We start from the raw sequence: 24,231 nt of genomic DNA on the forward strand, positions 1-24,231 counted from the left end.
AAGAATAGTAAAGAGTCCAGTGGAGCTGGAGCAGAACTAGGAGAGGAAGTCAGAAAAGTCTTGGGTTTAAATTTTTGACCAATGAGGGTTAAATGCTTTCCCCACACTTTCATATGACTTTTCTGTCAGTGGCATGGAATAAGAAAACAGTTGCCTATTAAAATGGCTAACTGGATGCATCTATGTGTTGGCTCTCTCTCTGTTCCTGCTTAAGCATCTTTTAACGCACTGTCAAAGCTCCTTACACATCCCTTATCATAACACTAATTAAATCATATTGTAATGTTTTTCTGGTTGTCTATATTTCCCATTAGATTTTAAATTCTGTGATAACAAAAACCATATATATATATATATATATACACACACACACACACACATACTCAAACACACATCTTATTGAACACTGCATTATCATTAGAGCAAAGTATGCATACACACTTATTCAACACTGAATGCATGAGAGGATGAATCTATTCTTCAAATGAATTATAGGTAAGATATTGAATACTATTATGAATAGAGAAACTGTTTCTATTTGTTGTAGCTATTTATGAAGAAAGTATTGAAATGTGAAATGATGATGCTCTCTGGAAATATGAATCAACCATGTGTGGTCTATTCACAGCTCATCAAGTTACTCAGTCTCTCTGACACTCAGATTTCTTCCCTGTACAATGAGAATAATATTTACGGTACACTGAATGAAGAAGAGAAGAATGAGAAGCCTGTCTACTCCATAAACTTATTATGAGAATACATGTATAATGAACAATAATAGTCTTATTCTCATTTGAAGTTTTAACATGAGAGGGATAAAGCAACACTGAATGGTTGCATTGCTTCACAATTAAGAGTGCTGATAAATTAATATAATTAGCATTTTCTCTCATCCTTATGTTGCTTTTCCACATAATTTGCAGTCTGTCACTTTTTAAATAATAATATATTAATCATTTTTTATTGTGCATCTATGGGTAATCTACATGAAAAATGATTCCTACTAGTTGACTGAAAGAAGAAATGTCACCTAGAGAGGTTCAATAAAGCCCGTATTGTTCCAAAACCTATAACTTTCTTTCCTTGTTTTAAAATGCTTTCATTATTTCCCCAAGTCATCTGACATAAAAATGACATTTTTTTTCTATTCTGAAATAACTCTGCTTTCTAAGATTCTCATCAGTCGCTTGTTTATACATTTATTTGGTTCCATGTTCACAGTCATTTAGTGTAGTCATTCTGGCATATCCATCTGCCTTCATACCCTCCTCCCACTGGGTTATCACAAGTCTGGATTAGCCAAAATTATTAATCAAAGCAGATATGATCATAATCACTTGGTCTTCCTTAGTCTTATTCTTCCAAAGCAGGAGTTTTTAAACATCCACTGTGAGCCTCAGAAAATGTTCATATTCAAGATCTTAAATAGAGAGGACTTAAAAATACCCAAGAAGTGAACTTAAAAAAAAAACAAACAAAGATAAACTATGCATGGAGAAAACAATTCAGTTTATCAACAACAAAAAATGGTCTCCATTCTTTCTGTGTTTAAAAAAATAGATCACTTTTTTAAGAGTAGTACTCTTGCAAAAACTGATGTGAGCAAAAGCCAGTTTGATGACTTAAGTCAGTTTGAACAGGTGAAGGAGTCTACAGGCCCAAGCGTTTTGAGAGAGAAGCTCCACACAGGGCTTAATTCTCTTACTTAACTGTGACCCCCAACTCCCAATGCATTAGTGCAGACATGATGCTTTACGATATAGCTGAAATAGGGGGTAGAGTACCTGCTAATGAATAGATCTTCAGAGAAAAAGAGATTCTAGTTATTTAATCAAACCTTTAACAAGTCACTAATATGACTGATTAGTGAAAGCCACTAGGTTAGGTTAGATGTTATGGTACATTCAAAAATGGGCCAGAAGGGATAAATTGCACTTTAGAAATTGTAATCTATTAGTGAAAATAAGATAAATGCACAAACAACTGTAACTCACTACAAAACTGCCTATATGTTAGAGATTGACATGGTGAATATTTTATCATATTTTCAGTTAGGGGGTTTGTTTTGATGGACTCCTTAGAAAAATAACTGAATGCCACATATATGCCTAGGTTCTCATTCTTGTTAAATTTCTCCAAATAATATACTTTTATTAATCTGTCTAGGTTTCTTGAAAATACTTACATAATTTATTGTAAAGTAAAATATTTTGAATGTAATTATAAAAGTAGCTATATACAAAACTCATGCACTTGGATCTCTAAGAGTACTTAGAGAATCTCTATCTCTGTAATTCATGTTTCCAATTGAGAGAATAGAGCCATCTCGTGGCAACCTGTAAAACTTTAGACACAAGGTCCTGAGGCACAGTGACCACATTTCCAAAAACAAATTGGAGCCAAACAACTTGATTTTATAATTAACTCATTGAAATCAGGAAAACCTCCCGAAAGTGGCAGCTTGATTGTCCCTAGGAGGGCTCTGAAGGATATGAATAAAATAAATGTGAACCATTTCATTAAGAGTATCTAAATCTTTTATCTGGCTCTTTGCTGAGGAAGTAAGCAGGGTAAGAAAAGGTGAAAAGAAATCACAAATTCCATCTTTCCTTTTCATTGCTCTGGGAATTAGTTACTTGGATCATATAGATGTCTTTATAGCATATAAATTGGGTGGCACTTAGGAGTTGTGATTAATATTTTGTTAATAAATTTCTTGTATTTAGATCAAATTTTCATTATTTGAGATAATAATGAAACTTACACTAATTATACAAATGCTTTGTTCATTCATGTATTTTACAAATTTTTTTTTTACATTTGCCTTGTGTTCTGAAGTTGTCTAATACACTTTACCATCTTCTCAATGTCACTGTTTATTCCAATGTCCCACATTTTTCTTATATTCTTCCTCCATCCTTTACATACTAAACTTGTTGTTAATACAGGCTAATCAAATGACAATTAATGTAATATCTCCATAGGCGCTTAAATATGCATCTCTAATATTTCAATCCCTAAGTCTATAAAATGCATTGTTACTAATATTTCAAGCACTTAGTAAAAAATGTATACTTAACTGCTAAATTGAATGTCAGTATCTTTGCTTTGGCCAAAAATGACAAGGAGAAATTTTAGGCTTTACAGAGACTCTTGTAAACTATTGCTGAAACAAGAATTCTACAGTTTTATTCAGTAGGCTGATCACTGATAGCCATGGCTTATATCAAATACAAACATCTCTTAGACTGAGACATGAGAAATCAAATCGGGAAATGAATAAATGCCAACAGCCAAAATGAACAACCCCTAGAGTGTATAGTATCTCAATATCTGTATGCTTATTTTATTTCATTGGCAATCTGGAGTATTTGCTGAAATCTGGATCAGTGTTGAACTGGAGAAATAGTGATAACTGTAAATGAATTAATTACCACTTGTTTAGTAAACAAAATCTTTTAAACATGAAGTTCTTGGGTCAGCAATAAAATGAAACACAGAAATACCCTGCTATACACAGAGGCATTCATTCAGATGTTTCTAACATTGACAAGAATATCACCCCTTAAGGGGCAGGAAGGGAGTCTATCTTGAAATAGTTATTAGTGCCTCATCTTTTGAATATAAGTTACCATCCAAAAAATTAGTTGCTTTTGGTTACTTTAATTAGTCCATAGGCTTACAGAGGTCCTCACAGTGGGGCTTCTTAAATCAGTGATTCCTTGAAGTTTCTAAGGGTCAATCACCTCCTTAAAAGTAGAAGGTCATAACTGATGAGTATTTTAGGATACAGGTTGGCCAATAGGTTTATCTCATATGTCAAATCCAGTGAATTCATACTGGCTGTCTAAAGTGATATATTAAGAATAACGCTGAGTTTCAGCGTAAATATGATGATTACCTTTGGATGTCTACCAAGGGGGCAGAAAAAGAGATTTGCTTCATGAATACAGCAAGTTTTCTTACTCTTTTAAGTCCATTTAATACTTCATAGGATGCAGTGAAACTGGGAGGAAATGCAGTAACCAAACTCATTTTGTGAATACTTCCCATCTATATTTCACTTTTTTTTTTCCCATCGCCTGTTCCCTTTCAGGTGGTTACAATGACTAGACATACCAGAGTAATAGCAACCTGTAAACAGAAATGCTTCCACTGCTTAGCACTGATTTTGCCTTTTCCAAAATACTGATTCTTACTCATTTGTAGACAAATACATTGTTGCAACTGGTGCAGATTTAGTGGTTGTCTCTGAAACACTATTGCTACTCTAATTTATACTGTTTTGCTGCAGCCACATATTGTGAATGGGACTGACTCCAGTTCCAAGGGAAAGAATGACGTCTAAACTAATCAGGGTAACTTTAATCCCTTTTCCATGGTGATCAGTTTATGTAAACGTGGTGTAATCCAGTCAGCATAGTTATTACCCTATTCACAAGAAATGATTCAAAATAAGCATAAGATCAATTCAGAATATGATTTTTTTTTTTTTTTTTTTTGGTTGCTGGGGCTTTCTAGCATCACTGCTGTCCTGAGAAAAGAGATCCTCTCCTGCTTTGACAGAATTATGTACAGGTATGATTCCAGAAACTGCTGTCAGCATTTTTGTACCATGGAGGAATTCCACTAGTAAAAAGTCCAGCAGAGAGAAAGACAGAGCTGAAAGGATAACAGATAAGTAGATCTGTGTTTGAGCTCCTCGTGAAGCATGAATCTCCTAGACATTTCACTTGCATGAGAAAAATAGAATTCCTTTATTTTTATTAAACATTTGCACATGGGTCTTTACTAATAGCAAACAAAATTGTTCTGATATGTACCTTTTTCAGTTTTGAAGGAAATGTCTTTAAAATGGATTACCCTCTCTCCTGTTTTCTTGAAAGTCAGTAACTATACAGATCACGATTCTTTTTCTTAATGACTCGGGAACGTAATTATGATCGTTCATTATTATTTTATTTTAGAATGCAGAAATATTACTATTTGAACCTTCACTAAGTGATTCAAGGCCACTGTAATTTCAAATGTAATGAAGTCCTAAACCTTGATTTTGTAAAATTTAATTGACATATTAATAAATAAAACCTAATTGAGTCAAAGTGAATATTGTTTTCCTATCATAATGCCTTTCAAACAAAAATTTGTTGATTTCTTCAAATGTAATTCTTGCTCAGTTTCTGAAATTCAATTCAATGTCAAAAATATTCATATTTTTGGAATACATTCATTCTATCCTAAAATACCAATTATTGTGAACTCTTCAAGAGAGACACTGGATAATCAAATGATGACTATACTGGATGCTAAAAAAAAATGGCAATTTTGAATATTTTCTATATCACACCAACAGCAGAATTTACAGGTCCAAAGATTATTTTAAAAAATACAGTAGACATTCATTCTTCCCTGGAAAAGAAGGTATACGTACATACATACATATATTGATATAATTCAGTGCTTTCCAAGAAATAATACTGAGAGCAACTAGCACTGAAAGACCGTATCGATCAGTTAATACCACACTGTGTGTGTGCACGCGTGTGCACGTGCACATGCACGCGTGAGGGGATCTTTTATTATTGTCACCCATGGGGTCAGTGGGTACTTCCCAGGACATTTAAGTATCATGATCAAAGTTCATTATAACAGACTCCAATAGACCGCTCAGCGTCTTCTGGTTTGTTGTGTTATATTAGATATTTTTTTAGTAAGTGGTTATTGCCTGGGGATTTTAATTATTTTTATTATACAGAGGCTTTGTTTCAACAGTACGTTTTGGAAGGACATTTGACCTGCCTACCTAGAGCTAATCTGTTATCCATTGACTACCCTGCCCTTTGCCTCTGTACTTCTACAGACCTTTGAGAATGATGTTATCTGAGAATGGTATGAAAAGGCAAAGACTCTCTCATTCAAAGTGAGAAAAAAATGCAGAAATCAACATTCAAATTCACTTTCTACTTATGAATAGATCTCTGAAATAAGAAGGACTTGTATTTAGCGCATACAAAATTCAGTTATCATCAAAAAAAGTTACTTTATGAGGCTACTGCTTCTTGAATTCGATATAAAAACTTCCTGAAGTAGGCTGACTGTCTTTAAAAGACTGTCATATTATTTACAGGTGATCACAGAGCTTCTTATTCTGATTTATATTACTATTATAATTATATTCTGTAATAAACACATGCCAAAATCAGTTTTTACATATATATATAAAAGAAAAATATATGTTCAGAAAATAACAGTTTTTCTACTTATTCCTATCTTAATATACAATAATAACTCCTTTAATATGTTGTAGCAGAATATCTACTTTGATGAATAACTTCTCTTTAAAAAGGGAGTCAAATTTTGACAAGCTTATATTGTGTGATAATTTGCTTTTGAGTAATAAAAACAAAAAAGAGAAACTGATAGTATAAGGCATGCCTTTAGAAGCTATAATATTTGTGCAGTATAATGAAACACCATAAACCAAACCTCTCTAGGCAAGAAGAAATATAATCAGCACACTCTCCAATTTTAGTAAATGAAGATATTGAGTTTAATTATACATTTATAAAGAAAATACACACCTGTAATATTTCCCTTTCAAAGCATAAGAGGTTGGTTTTAATATCCTATCATCTCCCTTGAGTAGCTCCAACCAAAATTCTTTATTACAAAGTACAGTCTCTGCATTGAAAATACATATTTGAGATGTTTTCTGGTTTAGCTCATGTCATGAACACATAGAGTGTAGATCTCTATGGAGACATTTTGTATCTAGTAACAATAATTTGATATAGCAGAAAAAATTTCCGAAGTGTTTTTAAAAATAAAAACAAAAGCTTTAAATCCGCAGCTTCAGAATAACCTCAAATGTACACATAAACAGGATTAAAGAATATCATTTTGCTTGCTTTACTAAGTAGAATACAATATTCTTATATTTTATCCAAACAATACATCAACATTAGAGATACATGGAAGACAATCAGATTTGCTCATTCAGATTAGAAATCATAGCCAGGTTTTCTAAGCATTTAAAGAACTGTACCAGAAATTCTATTAGCTCATGAACACAACATGCCTTTGAAATTCAGGAAAAAGAGTAAAAGATATTTGGTCTCATCCCTTTCCTCCTACTTCATACAAGGTAACTGAGCTACATTTTTAAACTATAGCTGAGAATGACATCTCAAAAGAAGTAAAATCATTCTGTATTTTAGTCTGCCTCTCCATTCTGGAGTTATGAGTAGGTTCTTTTAAGTTTTCAGTTACCATGCTATAAGAATCTTAATATAACAACTGGTACAAACATGTTTTAATAGTGACATTTAGAGATAACTGCAGATTCATATTTCACAAGTCATGTTTTTAAAATAATATATTAGCAGAATATGACTCCATTAATTAAAGTGATGCTGGTTAATCATTTCTAAATGAAGATTGACAGCCAAATGCAATTAATATTAACTGAAATGGTTAAAAGTTACAATTATTTAAATGTTTCTCATCACTGAGGACACCACCATTAGCCTTTGTCCACACCACTGCAAAACTGAGTTAAAACTTGTAGCTATAAGTAAGGGCAAATACAACTATATTGATAGAATATAAACTATGTGAGAATTATTAGCCTTGATTTCTAGGCTATACACAAATGCTGCCTTACTCTGCAATGTAATCTGAGTCTGATACTTTCTCCATATATATAATGGAAATAGATATTATATTATTCCTACTGCTTTCTCTTTGTGATATTGTAATGTCCAAATAATTTTAGTAAAAGGTCTCTATTTTGACATTATGTAAGAAAAAGAAATATATATCCATTTAAGAATATTTTTAAAACCACATACTAATAAAAATACTAATATTGCATATCCTATACTAATTAAAAATAAAAGAACCATTTTTTTATAAGGTGGGAAAAACAATGAAAGGACTAAGAAACTGATATTTCTGGAGGAAGCTCACAAGCAGAATTAGGTCATTTGCTGGTTTCCATGGTACCACATGTACAAGGTATTTTTTGTTTTACTGGATGTACAATTCATACTCAGAGGTTTTAAAATATAATATTGAGCATTTGGGGTTCCAGAGGAAAAGTACTATTAATTCAATAATATAGTACCTTTTCTCTGCCACCCCAAATGCTCTATATTCACATTTGATTATAAAGTTCTTTCCTTCTAAACATAGCTGCATTTATTTATTTATTGAATGTCTATTACGGCAAACTTTTAGCAAGAAAATGATAATAAAATATATTAAATCCCAAAACACATAAAATAAATACAGGACATTACATCATAGACAAGTAGATCAGAGAAAGGGGTACCAAGCTGGGTGAAGCTATTTATGGAAAATAGAAGAGAACTGAGGAGCAGGCATAAATGAAGAGAAAAACAATTTTAAATTTCCAAATACTTGCTTCAAAAGTTATAGTAAATGAGCAGTTGATTGGGTGAATATATTTTTTTCCAATTAAAAAAAATGTGGTAAAACACACATAACTTAAAATTTACCATCTTAACTACTTTTAAGTGTACAGTTCAGTGATATTAAATACATTCATAATGTATAATCATCACCACTATCCATCTCCATATCTGTTTTCACCTTTTAAAGCTGAAACTCTATACCCATTAAAGAGTTAACTCCCCACTCTCTTCTCCCCCTCACTCCTGGCAACCACCATTCTGCTTTCTGTCTCTGTGATTATGACTTATCCTAGGAATCTCATGTAAGTGGAATCATATAGTATTTTTCTTTTGGTGACTGGCTTATTTCACTTAGCATAGTGTCCTCAAGGTTTATCCATGTTGTAGCAAATGTCAGAGTTTCCTATCTTTTAGAGGTTGAATCATATTCTGTTGTATGTACACACCACATTTTGCTTATCCATTCATCCATCTATGGACACTTGGGTGGTCTCCACATTTTAGCTATTGTGAATAATGCTACTATCAATATGGGTGTACAAATATCTCTTCAAGATGCCACTTTCAATTCTTTGGGGTATATACCCAGAAGTGGAATTGGTGGATCATGTGGTAACTCTATTTTTAATTTTTTGAGGAACTGCCATGTTGTTTTCCACAGCAGCACTACTATTTTATATTCCCACCAACAGTTCATGAGGGTTCCAATTTCTCCAAATCCTCACCAACACTTGTTATTTTCTGCTTTGTTTTGTTTTATCTTTTGATATTAGCCATCCTAATGGGTGCAAGGTGGTGTGCGGATATGCTTTTGAACATTTCTCCTTCTTAGAATAGCATCATCCTGTAGATTTAATGAAACACTCTACCCTGGATTGTTTGTCCTCTCCATTTTTCTTTTTCTCCTCATCATGAATACTGTCAGGGTAACATCATCTCTATCATTAGTGATGACGAAAATGTTCCATAACGTATGCTATTCAGTGCAGTAGTCACTACCCATATGTGATTACTAAGCATGTGGATTGTAGCTAATGAGATGGAGAAAATGAAATTCTAATTTCATTTAATTAATTTTTAATTTAAATCCACATGTGACTAGTGGTTATTATATCAGATAAAGCATTTCTAGATCCTACTTCTTCCTGAGCTCTAACCTCATGTCCCAACTGCTTCCTTGACATATCTGCCTAGAGGCACTATAGTAAACAAAATTCCACATATCCATCGTCAAACTCATTATCACTTTCTTCAGGCCAGCCCCTAATGTAGTTAATTCAATAATATCAACTTTGTCCAAGATAGAATTATTCAAATGATCCTTTACTATTCATTCTGCTTCATGTTCCATATCCAGGAAATCATATATCCTGTGCATATCCAGTGCTAGAAATATCTCTTAAATCTATCTTCTCTTTTCTAAACTACACATCATCATATCTTGCACACTACTACCAACAACCTACTCTTTAAGGAACTCTCAAGGGAAATTCACTGATATTAAGATAAAGTTAAAATTCTTAAATTCCTCAAGCATCACCTCTCTGGTGAATTCTTCAAGTCTCATAGAGGTAAAATCTTCATCCTCTTCCCTCCCATACGTTGCCCATATTACTATCATCTCTTTTAGTATGTTATATTGAAATGAATTGCTTACCTTGGACCCACTCCTGTATGTTAATTGTTTTTTATTTCAAGTGTTTTGCTTCATCCTTGGCTTATAGTAGGCTACTAGAATGCTTAGATATCTAATAACAATTTATGAGCTCAATGCTGATGATTTAGAAATATAATGAGAAAATTCCTAGGTGTAGAAGGAGAAATAAGCCTATTTCAAAACATGAATCCATCATGATTTTATTCATTTATTAAAGGATTAAGCAGCTAAGATTTATATTGGTATTTCATTCATGTTTAGTCTTTGGAAGAATTAGTTTGGTCTCTATGATAATTTAAAAAAACAAATGCTATTTTTTAAGGTAATTTTAAGGTAATTTAAGGTAATTGAAGAAAACATCTTCAACATCGATGTAAGGTGCAACCCTTCAGCAGCTTTATACTGTACCACCTGACTGTCCCTGAATCCATGATAAATTACACATTTTGGCATCAATATTGAGACTTATTCATTATTTTCTTGGTTTCATGCTTTATATCAAAAAGACAAATGCCAAGATAAATTCAAACTTTGTAAAACATTTTTTTTTAAAAAAGGAACTATAGGACAACATTGGAAAACTACTTACTAGGATTCAACTCACAGCTCACATCCCATGTATAAGTGTGGTTTATTTATTTTTAATTTATTTTTAATTCAGAAAAGCACTAATGAAAAATTATTAAATTTTTAATGCTTAGAAATTGTAATTTAATTTGACATAAATTATATTTGTGGTATATAACTAAGGTCTAGAATGCAGTTATTAATTTGGAAAAAACAACAGATTGTATTATATGAACCTTTCTATAAGATGTATATTTTTGTATTTAATTAGATAACATTAAATATATGATTTTGTTATAGTGTTGTGTATCAAGTTTAAACTTTTATTGGGAAAATAAGGAATAGTATCTTCAGTATTTCCATTGTTTCTGATTTCTTGAAAATGTTTTAGTATTGATATAATAGCAAAAATAACTGTGCGTTATCATTTTACGAAGTGTTCTTCATATTTCATATCATTTTCATAATTGACAGTGACAGAATTTAAACCTATCTATATCTTTCTATTCAAAATCCAGCACTATTTCTATAATATCACACTGCTATGTGGATTATAATAAACATGTGATATACTGTGATAATACCACTATTATCCTTACTGAAACAAAATATTCTAAAGACCTCAACCCTTCACAAATTAAATTTTATACTCCATTTATACACGTTAACTTATCACTATATTCTCAGTATTTAATTAATTAATTTAGTTATATGCTTTCATATCTAAGTTGGTATTTTTTTCCTCTCTTTTCTTTAAAGTAAAAGCTAAATGTAGAAAATTCAAGTAGGGGCCTATTTTGAAGACATTAGCACTAGTATTCTTTAATGTGTCAATAATTATACTCAATTATATATATATTGCATTTCCAGAGAAAATGTACACACCATCTTTTCAATCTCAGAGAATCCTAGTGAGAAAATCCATTATGACTGTACCATTTTTTGATGTAGAAAATAAAGTTCTACTAAATAATATAACAAGTTGGGAGTCAAGATAGAACCTAAAATCCATATTTCCTAGTTTTGTGCTCTGGTCAACCCCTCTATATTTATACTTTCATTTTGTTGTTGATCAAAGAAAATCTGATTTTAAAACAAAGTATCTATTAAACACTTTTTTTTTTTTTTTAATGGTTCAACAAGTTCCTATATTGGTGAAATAAGACTGAACTTCTGAAGCACAATTTCTTCCCTTGGCCTGAGTCTACAACACGAGCGGTTACCACAGGTAATGTGATGACTGGGGAAACAGTATCAATATTAGGTAAATACATGCCATCATTTAAAAATGTCATAGAACACCTGCTTCTGCACTTTAGATTTTAATTTTTCATACACATAGAATTCTTTCCACCATCCATTTAATGGGTTAAACATCTGCTTACACGAGAAATATATTTGAAAATACATGTAGAAATTGTACCAATATCTGTGCATAAATTTGTGTCTTCTTTCAAATGGCCTCTTATTTTCTGTTTCACACTAAGTACTGATCTCATATTTATGTGTCAGGCCATATTCTATGCTCCCCTACTCCCTCTGACCCATCCATCCTTGCTTCCCAACATTCTCTCAGGAGTTGTAGGATGGCCGAGGCCTCATGTAGCAAGAATCAGTGAGTGTTTGTACCTTTAAAATCAAAACCTTAGAATTTTCTCTGGCTAGGAATTTCATGTGCTAGACATTATCTTCTCATTATATACCTGATATCAATATGTTCTCAAACTGCCCCTTCTATAAAAATCCATGAATTTCCTGATCCACAGAGAAAAGCAGAAAAATTGGAGAAAGTATTATTCTTTCATTGCCCTAAAAATCCTATAATGCTTTACTTAAAAATAAGTATATAAACCTAGGCTTTAAGTGTCCATAACATTTGAACAAATATATATATACATACACATACATATAAACACACACACATCCTCATCCAAATGTATCTAGATATATATACTTAAATATACATATATATAGATAGATAGATAGATAGATAGATATAGATATAGGTATCAGATTTGTATTTCTTTCTCTCTCTCCCCCTCCCTCCCTCCCTCCCTCTCTCTCTCTCTCTCTCCCCCTCTTTCTTTGCACATCAGGAGTACAGTTAAGATTTCAAATGCTAAGGAGTTATTATTTGGGGGCCACATCTATTTTACTATATCCAAATAAGAATGAATAATGATCAGAGAATGGATATATTCAAAACTAAATCAAGGAACTAGATTAGACTGGAAAGGAAAGAGCTATAAATGTAGTTTAAGTTCAGAAATCTTGAGCTTAGGAGAATTTTACGTAAAATATGGTCCAAACTCTACTTATTTTAAAAGTTCAGAAAAAAATAAATGTACACATCTCTTAAACGTGAGGGTAGACCTAAAATTTTAGTTTTTGTATTCTGAGCTCATTCCATTGCCACTCATTGAGTTCAGTTATTTTACCACAATTCCTCTTTCTAAAGCAGAAAAACAGCCTTGTAAAATTTCACTAAGAAGATTTAAGAATGATTCAATCTTTCAACTAAGCATATATAAATATGGATTATTTTAAGTGTACTGAAATGCCAATATTCTGTACAAACTCTATCCCCCAAAGACTGGCTATGACTGGTTAAATCAATTGTTGGTAAATGTAAAAATTCACATAATGTCATATGATCTCAGAACATTAAACTTATTTGCTCCATACTGTAGGATTTAATTTTCTTCATTCTATAAACTCACAGCCAAGTACATACCATAAAAATAGGTATGAGCATCATCGAATAAAAGCAATTATTTTAAATTCAGTCTAACTTTTTCTTTAAGAAAAAGAGCCTTTTTTTTTTTTTTTATTAAAACAATAAAGTACCACAAACAACAATGTGGAATCTAAAAAACACAACAAACTAGTGAATATAACAAAAAAGAAGCAGGCTCACAGATATAGAGAACAAACTAGTGGTTACCAGTGGGGAGAGGGGACAGGGAGGAGAAATAAAAGGGCATGGGAGTAAGAGGTACAACTATTATGTATAAAATAAGCTACCAGGATATATTGTCCAATACAAGGAATATAGCTTATATTTTATAATAACCATAAATGGAGTATAACCTTTAAAAACTGTGAATCACTACTGTATACCTGTAATGTACAAAATATTGCACAACTGTACTTCAATTAAAAAATAATTGATTTTTTAATACAAACCATCAGTTATTGGTCTGTATGATCTTGATTGAGTTGCTTATCATCTTTACTCCTTAGTAAAATAGTAGGAAGTATGTGAAATCCTCTCTAGTATATTCTCCAAATGAATATATATATATATATATATATATTTCTCTTGATTGGTTATTTTCCTTTCCTCCTTCTACTAATAGAAAGAACAAAACTTTCTCAATCTTTTCATGAATGCATTCCTCTCCTACCTTGGTAATGGTCTCGTGAAGTTTGAAAAAAGGATCCGTTTCTTCAATTTTTGTTGCACGTTTAGGGAAAAAGCCTTCAGAGAGAAAACTTGGACCCTGTGGAAAACCAGAAAATAAACATTCTAAACTCTTCATTGATTTTGTTTTTCAAGGGCTTATTGGATTTTCTTTAAAGATTCAAAAGGACTCTAAATTGCTGTAAGGTTTCTGTTGATTGTTGGACTTCATTCTGCTGATATAATTAACCAGTCACAAAATATTTATAAATTAAAATGATTAGACTTCTATAACACTTGACATTATTTGTATTTACCAAAGGATGTTTTCTTACTCAGAAGAGATCATTATTTGCTGTTCACCCTTTTATTTTTCAAATGCAGACAGTGTAGAGTAAGATACCTTGACTGCAAAACCCATATCTAAAACCCCTTCTCTATTTTATATATTAAATTTTATGCTTAAAGACTGGTAGAATAGAATGTTTTTAATAAAAAAAAAGTCTAGGCAACAGGGTGCATAATATTTTAAATACTGCAAAACTTACTTCAAGACAATAGTAGGATATGTTTTGAGTAGAATGACCTCATGGTTTTATGTGCTGCCAATAAAGTTGTAACGTTGTATCAGACCCTTAGCGTGAAGATGGTTGAAATGAATCAAGACATTGTAATTAATCATTCTGTACTTGCAGGTGCAGATAAATTTCAGGATGCAAGAAGACATGGGATGCTGACAAGGTAGCTATCTGCTATGGTCTGAATATTTATGCCCCCCCCCCCCCAATTCATATGCTGAAATCCTAATCTCCAAAGTAACAGTATTAGGAGGTGGGGCCTTAGGGATGTGATTAGGTCATCAGGGCTTTGTTTTCATAATTGGAATTAGTGTCCTATAAAAGAGACCTCACAGAGCTCCCTAGCCCCTTATGTGAGGATACAATAAGAATTCTGCAACCTGGAGGAAGGCTCTCACTTAACCATCCTGGCACCCTGATCTTGGACTTCCAGCCACCAGAACTTGAGAAATAAATTCCTGTTGTTTACAAGCCACTCAGTCTGTGATACTTTGTTATAACAGCTCAAATGGACTAAGACAATACCTAAAACAATGCTCTTATAGTTATCAACACTATAAGTATCCTATGAAACAATTATTATCTACATATAATTTTCATTTGAAAACCTGAAGTAACTAAACTTATTTGTCTTAAAAAATATAAGATTGGGACAGAATATATGTACTTATGCAGGTGATAGATATATAGAAAGAAAGAAAAATAGATGATAGATACATAGATAGGTAAATTTTTCAAAATCTATCATGGGAAAGATAGATTAAATCAAGTCTACACCAACAATAACCACACAGGATAACAAATTTAATTTGAATTCTATTAGAACCATTTATTAGAGTAATCCAACAGCAGAACAGACTACATTGGGATATATCAATAGTGAGAAAGAAAGTTAGGATGCTGTAGTTGAGACTCAGAAGTCATACACATGAGAAATGAAACCAACATAATTGTAAGTCTTCATATATTAAATAATTCTGTGATCAAGCAGACTCTTAACCCCCTATTTTGAACAATACTACGATTAAAAAAATAAAGTAATTTAGCTGTTTGCTCCAGCATATATGCACTTTTCGATAATAAGACCATGAATCAACCAAATAGCTTACCTATCAAGACTAACGCTTATTTGTCAAAACTTGTTTATGTTCCTCTCCTCATTTTAACCACCAATCTAAAAGTAATTTTAGAAACTGCCCAGTTCCAACCAGTATTCCAGTTTTTAAGACCTGCCATAAAACCACACAGCCAAGGCCTAAAATATCATAAATGCCCTTTCCTAATTTCTCCCCATTTTGAGAGACTACTAAGACTCAGTGCTATGGGTTGAATAATTCATATGTGAAATCCTAGCCTTTAGTACCTCAGAATGTGATCTTATTTGGAAATAGGTCACTGCATAAATAACTAAGTTAGAATGAAGTCATACTGGAATAGAGCTGGTCCCTAGTACAATGTGACTGGTGTCCTTATAAAAAGAGGAAATTTAGAGACAAATTTGTACACAGGGAGAAAAGCATTCAAACATGAAGGCACAGATTGGAGCGATGTGTCTACAAGCCAAAGAACTCAAAAGATTGCCTCAAAATCACCAGAAACTGGTCAAGAGGCTTGGAACTGATTCTCTGTCACAGACCTCAGGAAAAAACAACACTGATAACACGTTGAACTGTTAAGACAATACATGTCTGTTGTTTAAGTCACTCAATCTGTTGTGCTTTGTTATGGCAGCCCTAGGAAACTAATACACTCAGTCAAGGTGGTATTCTTCTTTACTGAAATAGGTCTAATACACTTAATTTTGTTTATCAACAGAGTTTTGTGGAGGTATTTTGGGCAGTCAACATAGAAATAGGTTAAAATTTGGGTTTTGCCACTTAACAGTTGTGCCATATTAAGCATCTTAATCTCCAGAGGATTAGTTACAGCATCTAAGAAACTTGGAGAAAAACATATATTTCACAGAGATGTTGTCAACAGTCCAATCCTGCTACATAGGAGACACTATATTTAATAACATTGATGATGTTGCTAAAAACAATAAATATCATAATAATGATGGTGAGGGTGGTAATGATGGGGTAGTGATTACGGTATCATGCTGAACTAAAGGAAATCCAAAGACTCTGTGTGATCCTGGGAGAAACAGTGTACAATTTGCATAGAGGTATCTCTGAATTGACTTTAGTGAAAGTATGACATGGACAATTTGCCATATTCATTTTCATTTAATAATTAAGCTTGAAGTTCTTAAAAAGTTTGCCCCATGAGTAATTGCAAATAAAGCTGAAATAATTTTATCCGTTTAGTATACTTAGCAAAACAAAACTTCATAAATAGTGCAAAAGTAAACTATCAGCGAGACTCAAAATGAATGATCCCATAAGAATAGAAATTGGGAGTTATAATTAATGAGGTTTTTATTGAACTTTCAATTATTCAAAAACAGAACATATTAAATTAAATTATCCATATGTGCCTTATTCTCTAATATAATCTCCTTCTCTTTCTGGTTCCTTCACCTATCTCTTTCATCGCATTGTTTGTTTCTAGTGCCTCATTTTTATAAGCATTTAAACAATATGCATTTGACAATTACTGTATGCCAGGTCCTACACTAAATGCAGGATGTTGTCCTTAATCTCATGGAACTTAATCTAATGCGATTTGGACGATAATCTAACATCCATGTGTTTGAAAATATTAAGACACTACCATTCCTTTTCAATATAATAATAATCATTTATGAACAGTTATTTATATATCCTGACATAAAAAATAAAAGATTAAAAAGAATATATGCTTTGTAAAAGATTTTCACTGCTATCAAATTAACTATGATTGATAGCTGTTTGATAATGGCTCCCACCTGTTGATGAACAGAGGCAAGTAAAACACCACTAACCATTTAGAGAGCACTTTCGTTTAGAACAATTCATTGATAGACTGAAATGAAAGAGTAAGTTAAGATATGCAGAACTTAATATTGTATGTATGTCACATGGAGACCATAGTAAGAATATCACAGAAGAAGTGATATTGATAAGAAAAGTCTATCCAGGATCTAGTTTAAAATTCAGTGTGTCTCGGGGCTTCCCTGGTGGCGCAGTGGATGAGAGTCTGCCTGCCGATGCAGAGGACTGCGGGTTCGCGCCCCGGTCCGGGAAGATCCCACATGGCACGGAGCGGCTGGGCCCATGAGCCATGGCCGCTGGGCCTGCGCGTCTGGAGCCTGTGCTCCGCAACGGGGGAGGCCACAGCAGTGAGGCCCGCGTACCGCAAAAAAAAAAAAAAAAAAAAAAAAATTCAGTGTGTCTCCCCAGTCTCTAAACTTACTTGTCCTTTCTGTAACATTTAACAATATTTAGCACACCTTTCTTCTTTCAACTCTTTTTCCTAAAGTCCATGATTTGACTCTGGTGGTTCTCCATTTATATATTATTTTCTACCTATAACTGGATTCTCTTTTCCTTTTTTGAGCTTTTATTGTTTCTAGGTGGTCTACCTAATCTTCTCCTTATCACAGTCTCCCTAGGTGGTTTGGTCTACTTTTCTGGCTTCAATGACCAAATTCAGATTGATAATTCCCAAATCTTTATCTCTGGCTTAGTTCCTGTTTTTAGTTCATCATTTTTTGCCTACAAGAGCTTTCAGACACATTAATTCATGTTGCAAATCATGAGCATGTGTTCCCCCATTGTCACCTTAATTTCTTACCTTGGATAATAGCATAATACCTACATTTTACCCAAATGTGAAATTTTATGTCATTCTTGACTCCCATTTCTTGCAACCTTGGTACCACAGAACTACACTAGCCAATTTCTTTCTAATTCATATGTTTAGACAATTCTCTACAAGTTCTTATTTGTTGCCATAGTCCAGTTACTCATTACTTTCACCCAAACTATGGTCCTTATTGTCTGTAGAGGAAAGTCCAAACTCATTAGTATATTTCACAAACAAGTCCCAACCTATCTTCTTTCACCTTTAAACAAGTCTTTCTTTCCCATAAACTTATTTGCACTATTTTCATATAGCTACTGCTTAAGTCACAGCAGTCTATTCACCAAACCTTGAATTCATCCTTACCTTTCCTATCTCTGTCCCTTTCTGCCATTTCTTCTTCTGCCTGGAATGCTTTTTCTTTATCTGTTTATCAGGCTTCTTTCTATAACTGTTTTCCTCGATCCTTACCAACACATCAGAATTCATAGTTCTCGTCAGTCTTTCCATATCACCTTGTGTTTGCTTTTTACTCACCATTTATTACATGTTTGTTATATTTCTGTTTTTATCACTATACCATGAGCTTTTTAAGACTTGAGACTCTTTTCTTATTAAATTAGTCTAAGACTGCCAGACAACCTTGAGTAAGTCATTAATCTCTCAAGCTTAGTATCATCCTCCATAAAGCTGAAATGTAAATATACTTGCCCTTCTAACACCAGAGAGCTCATGTCAGGATCAAGCAAAATAACAAAGCATACAAAATGCTCAGTAAGGAGGAAAGGACTACACTATTACTGGATGGTGTTTGATTTTTATCACACTTGCTAGGAATTGCTTTTCTATATAACCAAGAGTCAGAGTTTTGAAATTTAAATTACTAAAAATTTGTATTTGTATATTAAACTCTATGTGAGGGCTTCCCTAGTGGCGCAGAGGTTGAGAGTCCGCCTTCCGATGCAGGGGACGCGGGTTCGTGCCCCGGTCCGGGAAGATCCCACATGCCGCGGAGCGGCTGGGCCCGTGCACCGTGGCTGCTGAGCCTGCGCGTTCGGAGTCTGTGCTCCGCAGTAGGAGAGGTCACGGCAGTGAGAGGCCCGCGTACCACACACACACACACACAAAAAAAGAATGTAAACTCTATGTGAAATTTTTCTTTTAAAACCTACAGTTGTTAAAATAAAAATTAAAAAAATGGTTTGAAAACCATTTCTGTAGGTAATAGGAAGTCCTTGGAGGGTTTTGAACAGAGCAAGTGATATTTTCAAGTGTGTATTCAGGATAGCACACACTGATGCATATGTGGGGAATAAATTTAAAAGAGAAACGATGGAAACAGGAAGTATAGACAGAAGACTATTGCAGTAATACAGTGAGAAAGAGTGAGAAGTTAAGCCAGGACAGTGGTAGTAGAAACAGAGAGGAGGAGATGTGTTTGGTAAATGTTTGAGATAAAATTGGTACTACTTAGTAATTAACTGGAGTTAGAAACCTTTAAAAGGGGTCAAGATTGCAAGTATTTCTGGATTTGATAAAATGAGTGATAAAATTGGAGGTGATGTGTTTGTGGGACATCCATGTGATGTTATCCCAGAAAATGAGGGATGTCATTCAACACCAATTTGGTTAAAGACTAAATTCTAGACTAAAGATATAACAATAATTTGAAAAGCATGTACATGGTAGTTAAAATGTAAAAGGGGACCACATGCAGACTTAGAAGTATACTGCGTATAGCACAGATGACACTCTGAATAACAACAAGTTCTCTGAATGGCACTGATATTTGAGTGGGAGAATAAAAATAAAACCCACAATGACATTATAGATGAAATCATCAGAGAAATGTAAAGATAACCAGGTGAGTGTGATTTCATGAGAGTCAAAAAGGTAAAGACTGTTCGGAAATAATCAATGCTTCAAAGGAAGTGAAGAAATATGATAAGATAAAAATTATTCATCAGAAGTAGCATTTCAGAGATTCTTGGTGTTATTTGTTGGAGGGGTCTCTGTGGATTCATGAATGCAGGAGACAATGCAATCAGTTGAGAGAATAAATGTGAAGAGAAGAAAGGAAACATCAACTATGAACTGCATTATTCTCTCTAGAAATTAAGATTAGGCTGAGAAGTTAGAAAAATTGATCATTAACTATAGAGAGTAAAAGAATCGAGAAAGAGTTTATTTGTTGTTTTTTAGACTGGATTAATGTGGATATATTTTTAATATAAGAGAAAGCATCCAGAAGATAAAAGAGATTTTAAAAATACCAGAAAAGTTGGGGGAAATAAATAGATCACAGTCTTAAAGGAAAGGAATTCAAAGCTCACTAAAGTTACCCAGAAATCAGAGTTGTAAGTAGATGAGCCATTGGTGAAAAAGGATGAAATGAAGGCAGGCTAAAAATATGGTGGAAGACAATGTTAGTATGTAGACAGAGGTGAAGAAAGGAAAAAACACAAAAACAAAAACAAAGGTATGTGTAGTTCAGCTCTAAACTGGATTGAGTTGACTAAACTTTAACTCACTACCATACTAAAATATACCCTTTGCATTTTTTTCCAGAAATAACCGTTTAAAATATTTAGTCCATGTGGGCTTAGGGGGTGCTGAACTAGACAAAAACAGTCTGCATGCACTTTCTTTTTTACAGTTGGCACCCAATGAGCATGACCTGGAATGAATAGGATAATAACTGCCTTTTTCATATACCAATACTAGGCTAAGCACTCTACACATATCACCTAATTTAATCCACAAACTTACTATTAAGGTAGAAACTATTATTACCCTGTCTTTACAAATGGGGGACCTGACAACCAATGAATTTCAGATAGTAGCTCAAGATCATACCATAAGTAAGTGGTAGAGCTAGATTTAAACCCATGTCTCTCTGACTCCACAGCCTACACTTTCATTCCTATGCCACACACCTCCTCCTCACTGCCAAAGTTTCTCATAGCCTGAGATCCTGTGCTTTTGCATTTAAGTAGGAAAAGATTTCCCTCACCTCTTGTTCCAATTCCCTCCAAGTCCTAGTCTACTCTCTAAGTGGCATAAACACTATGCACAGTTTAAAGGATATAATCAAAGACTCCCTGCTTAGACTAAATAAAATTGAATCTAAAACGTTCCATGTGCACTTCCTTCATTGCAATATTCTCCTTTCTGCAATCAGAGAATATACACATCAATACTTAAATTTAATATATGAAATTAAAACACTTGCAAGATTTGAATGGCACTGACATTCATGACACGCTGGGCTGAGGAAAAAGGTAATTAGATCCACAATTTTTGAAACATAACATTCTCATCACTATGCAAAGTAAAACAGATCTGAGATGATGTGGAGCCCAAATAGAAGTGTAACAATCCAAGGGTCAAATATAGAACAACATCAGGACATTATTTTCTGAATTCACTCATGTTTTTCATTTCAATTATTTTTTTCAAGTTCTAGGACGGTCCATAGCATTGGCTTTATTGAGAATATTCAAGGCACCTTCATAGTTCTATTCATATTTATTTAGCATCCTAATTTGAGACTTGGATATTAGAAATCTTAATTCAATCCAAATATACAAAGCAAAACATGGAAAATTCAGATTAAATATAATTTTTACAAAGTCAAAAAATATTTATTAGAAAACCAACACTAAAAATTAGCTCTGTGTGTTTCTTAAACATTTTGCCTTTTCTTGTAAAGTACTTTTGAGATGGGGATAATAATTGTAATATTAGCCTTTGTGAATTATTCCATTGAATTCATGATTTATTTTTGGTCTTGAAGTTCTTACATGCCAACACAATACTTTTATAGGACCCAGTCTTCACATTTTAGACTTTCTTCAAGCTAATCAGTTTTATTTATTTTGCCTTCTTTCCTCCCTTAATCATCAAATATGCGCCTGTCTTACCTATTAATAAATACAAACTGTGCATCACTAGTTAAATAGTCTATGCTTATGTTTTATTTTGTTTTGTTTTTCACATCACACTTTCTAGACAGATCAGGAGGCAGGGAAAGCTAAGGTACAACAACAAAGAATCAAACAATAAAAGATGCTCTTATCAGAGTATTTCACAAATTAAGGCATTGTTATAATAAATGCTTTTAGTTTACTTATTTTTAATGGTAAATAATATTTTGATGGTAAATAATTGATTAAGTGCATAGATATGGCCTATTAAGCTTTCTTAATAAACATTAATTATTCCATATGGTAAAACCAATGAGTAGTGTTTGCTAATGCTTCCGTATCTGTGCTGCCATTATGGATAGAAGAATAACACATGACAATCCAGCATAAAGAGCAGGCTCAGGGGGAGGAACCCTGCGAAGGCTGTATTAACAAGGTGACAAAAAATGACTGATCCGAAGTCCCACTTATCAGCCCCGCAGCTTCTAGGATCTCATAACATTAACTCTATAAAGAGTTGTTATAAACTCTACAGATGAGTTGTAAGAGATAACTCATCTCATTTTACATTCTACCCCTTAAACTTCCATGAGAATTCTTTTGTTTTTTGTGTGTTTGTTTCCAGCAAAATAAGAGGGAGGAGCAATCAACTTGCTGACACATGCTAACACTGTGCAAGGGGCCAATGCAGCATAGTTTCACATTAGGAAGGAAAAAATAAATGTAACTATTTATTGTTGTATTTTTCTATTCACTCCTAAACAGAGTTCTCTGTAGCTGTGATGCCCTGTAGTGCATACTTCCAAAAAAATAAGTAAATAAATATAATAAAGTATCAGCTGATAAAACAGAAAGATGAGAAATCAGCAGCCTTTTTCTGAAACCAGCAACTGACTGCCTACAGGCTCTTCGTTGTGCATATTTATCACCAGTGGCCCTGCACCCCTGTATTCATTCCCTGAGATTTTAGGGGTGATTCCTTCCTAGCCTCTTCTAGCTTTTTGACTGTGGCTGCATAACTCATATCTCTGCCTCTGTCTTTAAATGGCTTTGTCTTCCGTGTGTCTTCTGTGATAGAGATACTTGTCATTGGATTGAAAGCCCACCCTGATAATTCAGGATGATTTTATCTCAAATCCATAATTTAATTACATCTGCACAGACTCTTTCCCCATATAAGGTCCCATTCACAGGTTCCAGGTGACATATTGTTTTGGGGACACCACTTCACCACACTACGATTACTATCTTCATGTCTTCAATGGGCTTTCTATACTAAAGCCTGGAAAGGTTATTGCTAGTAACAGACCTCAAGATTCAATTCTAATTCAGACTTTATTCTTGCTTCTCCTTTTTTCAAGAATAACCATAAAATTGAAGGATTATACATTTGTAAAATAACCCTGAGGTGAGGCACACATTGAAACTGTTCTAATTAAGTAGTAGTTGTGGATTAGCTACAAATTCAAGGAGTTGTCTGGTTTGGAAGGTGTTTACATAGGTATAAAATTGTCAAAACCTATCTAACTTAACACAAAAATGTGTGCATTTTATTGTGTATAAATTATATCTTAAAGGAGAGCAACTTTCCTAGATAAGGGACATTACTATCATCCCACACAGATTATTCTTTCTCTTCTTCTAGTGTAAGTTTTGGTAAATTCTGGTTTTCAAATAATTTGTCTATTTCATCTAAATTATGAAATATATTGTTATAAAATTATCCATAATATCACCTATTTATCACTTTAATAGGATCTGAGGTATTGATCATGTTGGTAATTTTTATATCATCTCCTACACAGCTATTTACAATCATTAAAATTTTGGCTGTTGTCTTCTTACTCCCATGATTTCTTACAAATATATTCCATGTTTTAAAGTTTTCTGTGTTGCTTTGATATACATTATTTTTTGATAGCCACAGTTGTTTAAGATC

The 24,231-nt window shown here is 33.2% G+C and overlaps 1 protein-coding gene across 1 annotated transcript in view; it reads right to left on the reverse strand.

The window, feature by feature from the left end:
* NAALADL2 (N-acetylated alpha-linked acidic dipeptidase like 2) overlaps positions 1 to 24,231 on the reverse strand; it is a 1,049,119-nt gene that overhangs the window by 195,580 nt on the left and 829,308 nt on the right. Inside the window, exon 11 of the mRNA XM_027111590.1 lies at positions 14,067 to 14,162. Within this exon, the coding sequence (XP_026967391.1) occupies positions 14,067 to 14,162 (96 nt within the window). The remainder of the gene's footprint in view (positions 1 to 14,066; positions 14,163 to 24,231) is intronic.

Source organism: Aethalodelphis obliquidens, unplaced genomic scaffold (genome assembly GCF_003676395.1).
Source record: "Aethalodelphis obliquidens isolate GAN/ISIS:26980383/991018 unplaced genomic scaffold, ASM367639v1 scaffold1, whole genome shotgun sequence".
Lineage (NCBI taxonomy): Eukaryota > Metazoa > Chordata > Mammalia > Artiodactyla > Delphinidae > Aethalodelphis > Aethalodelphis obliquidens.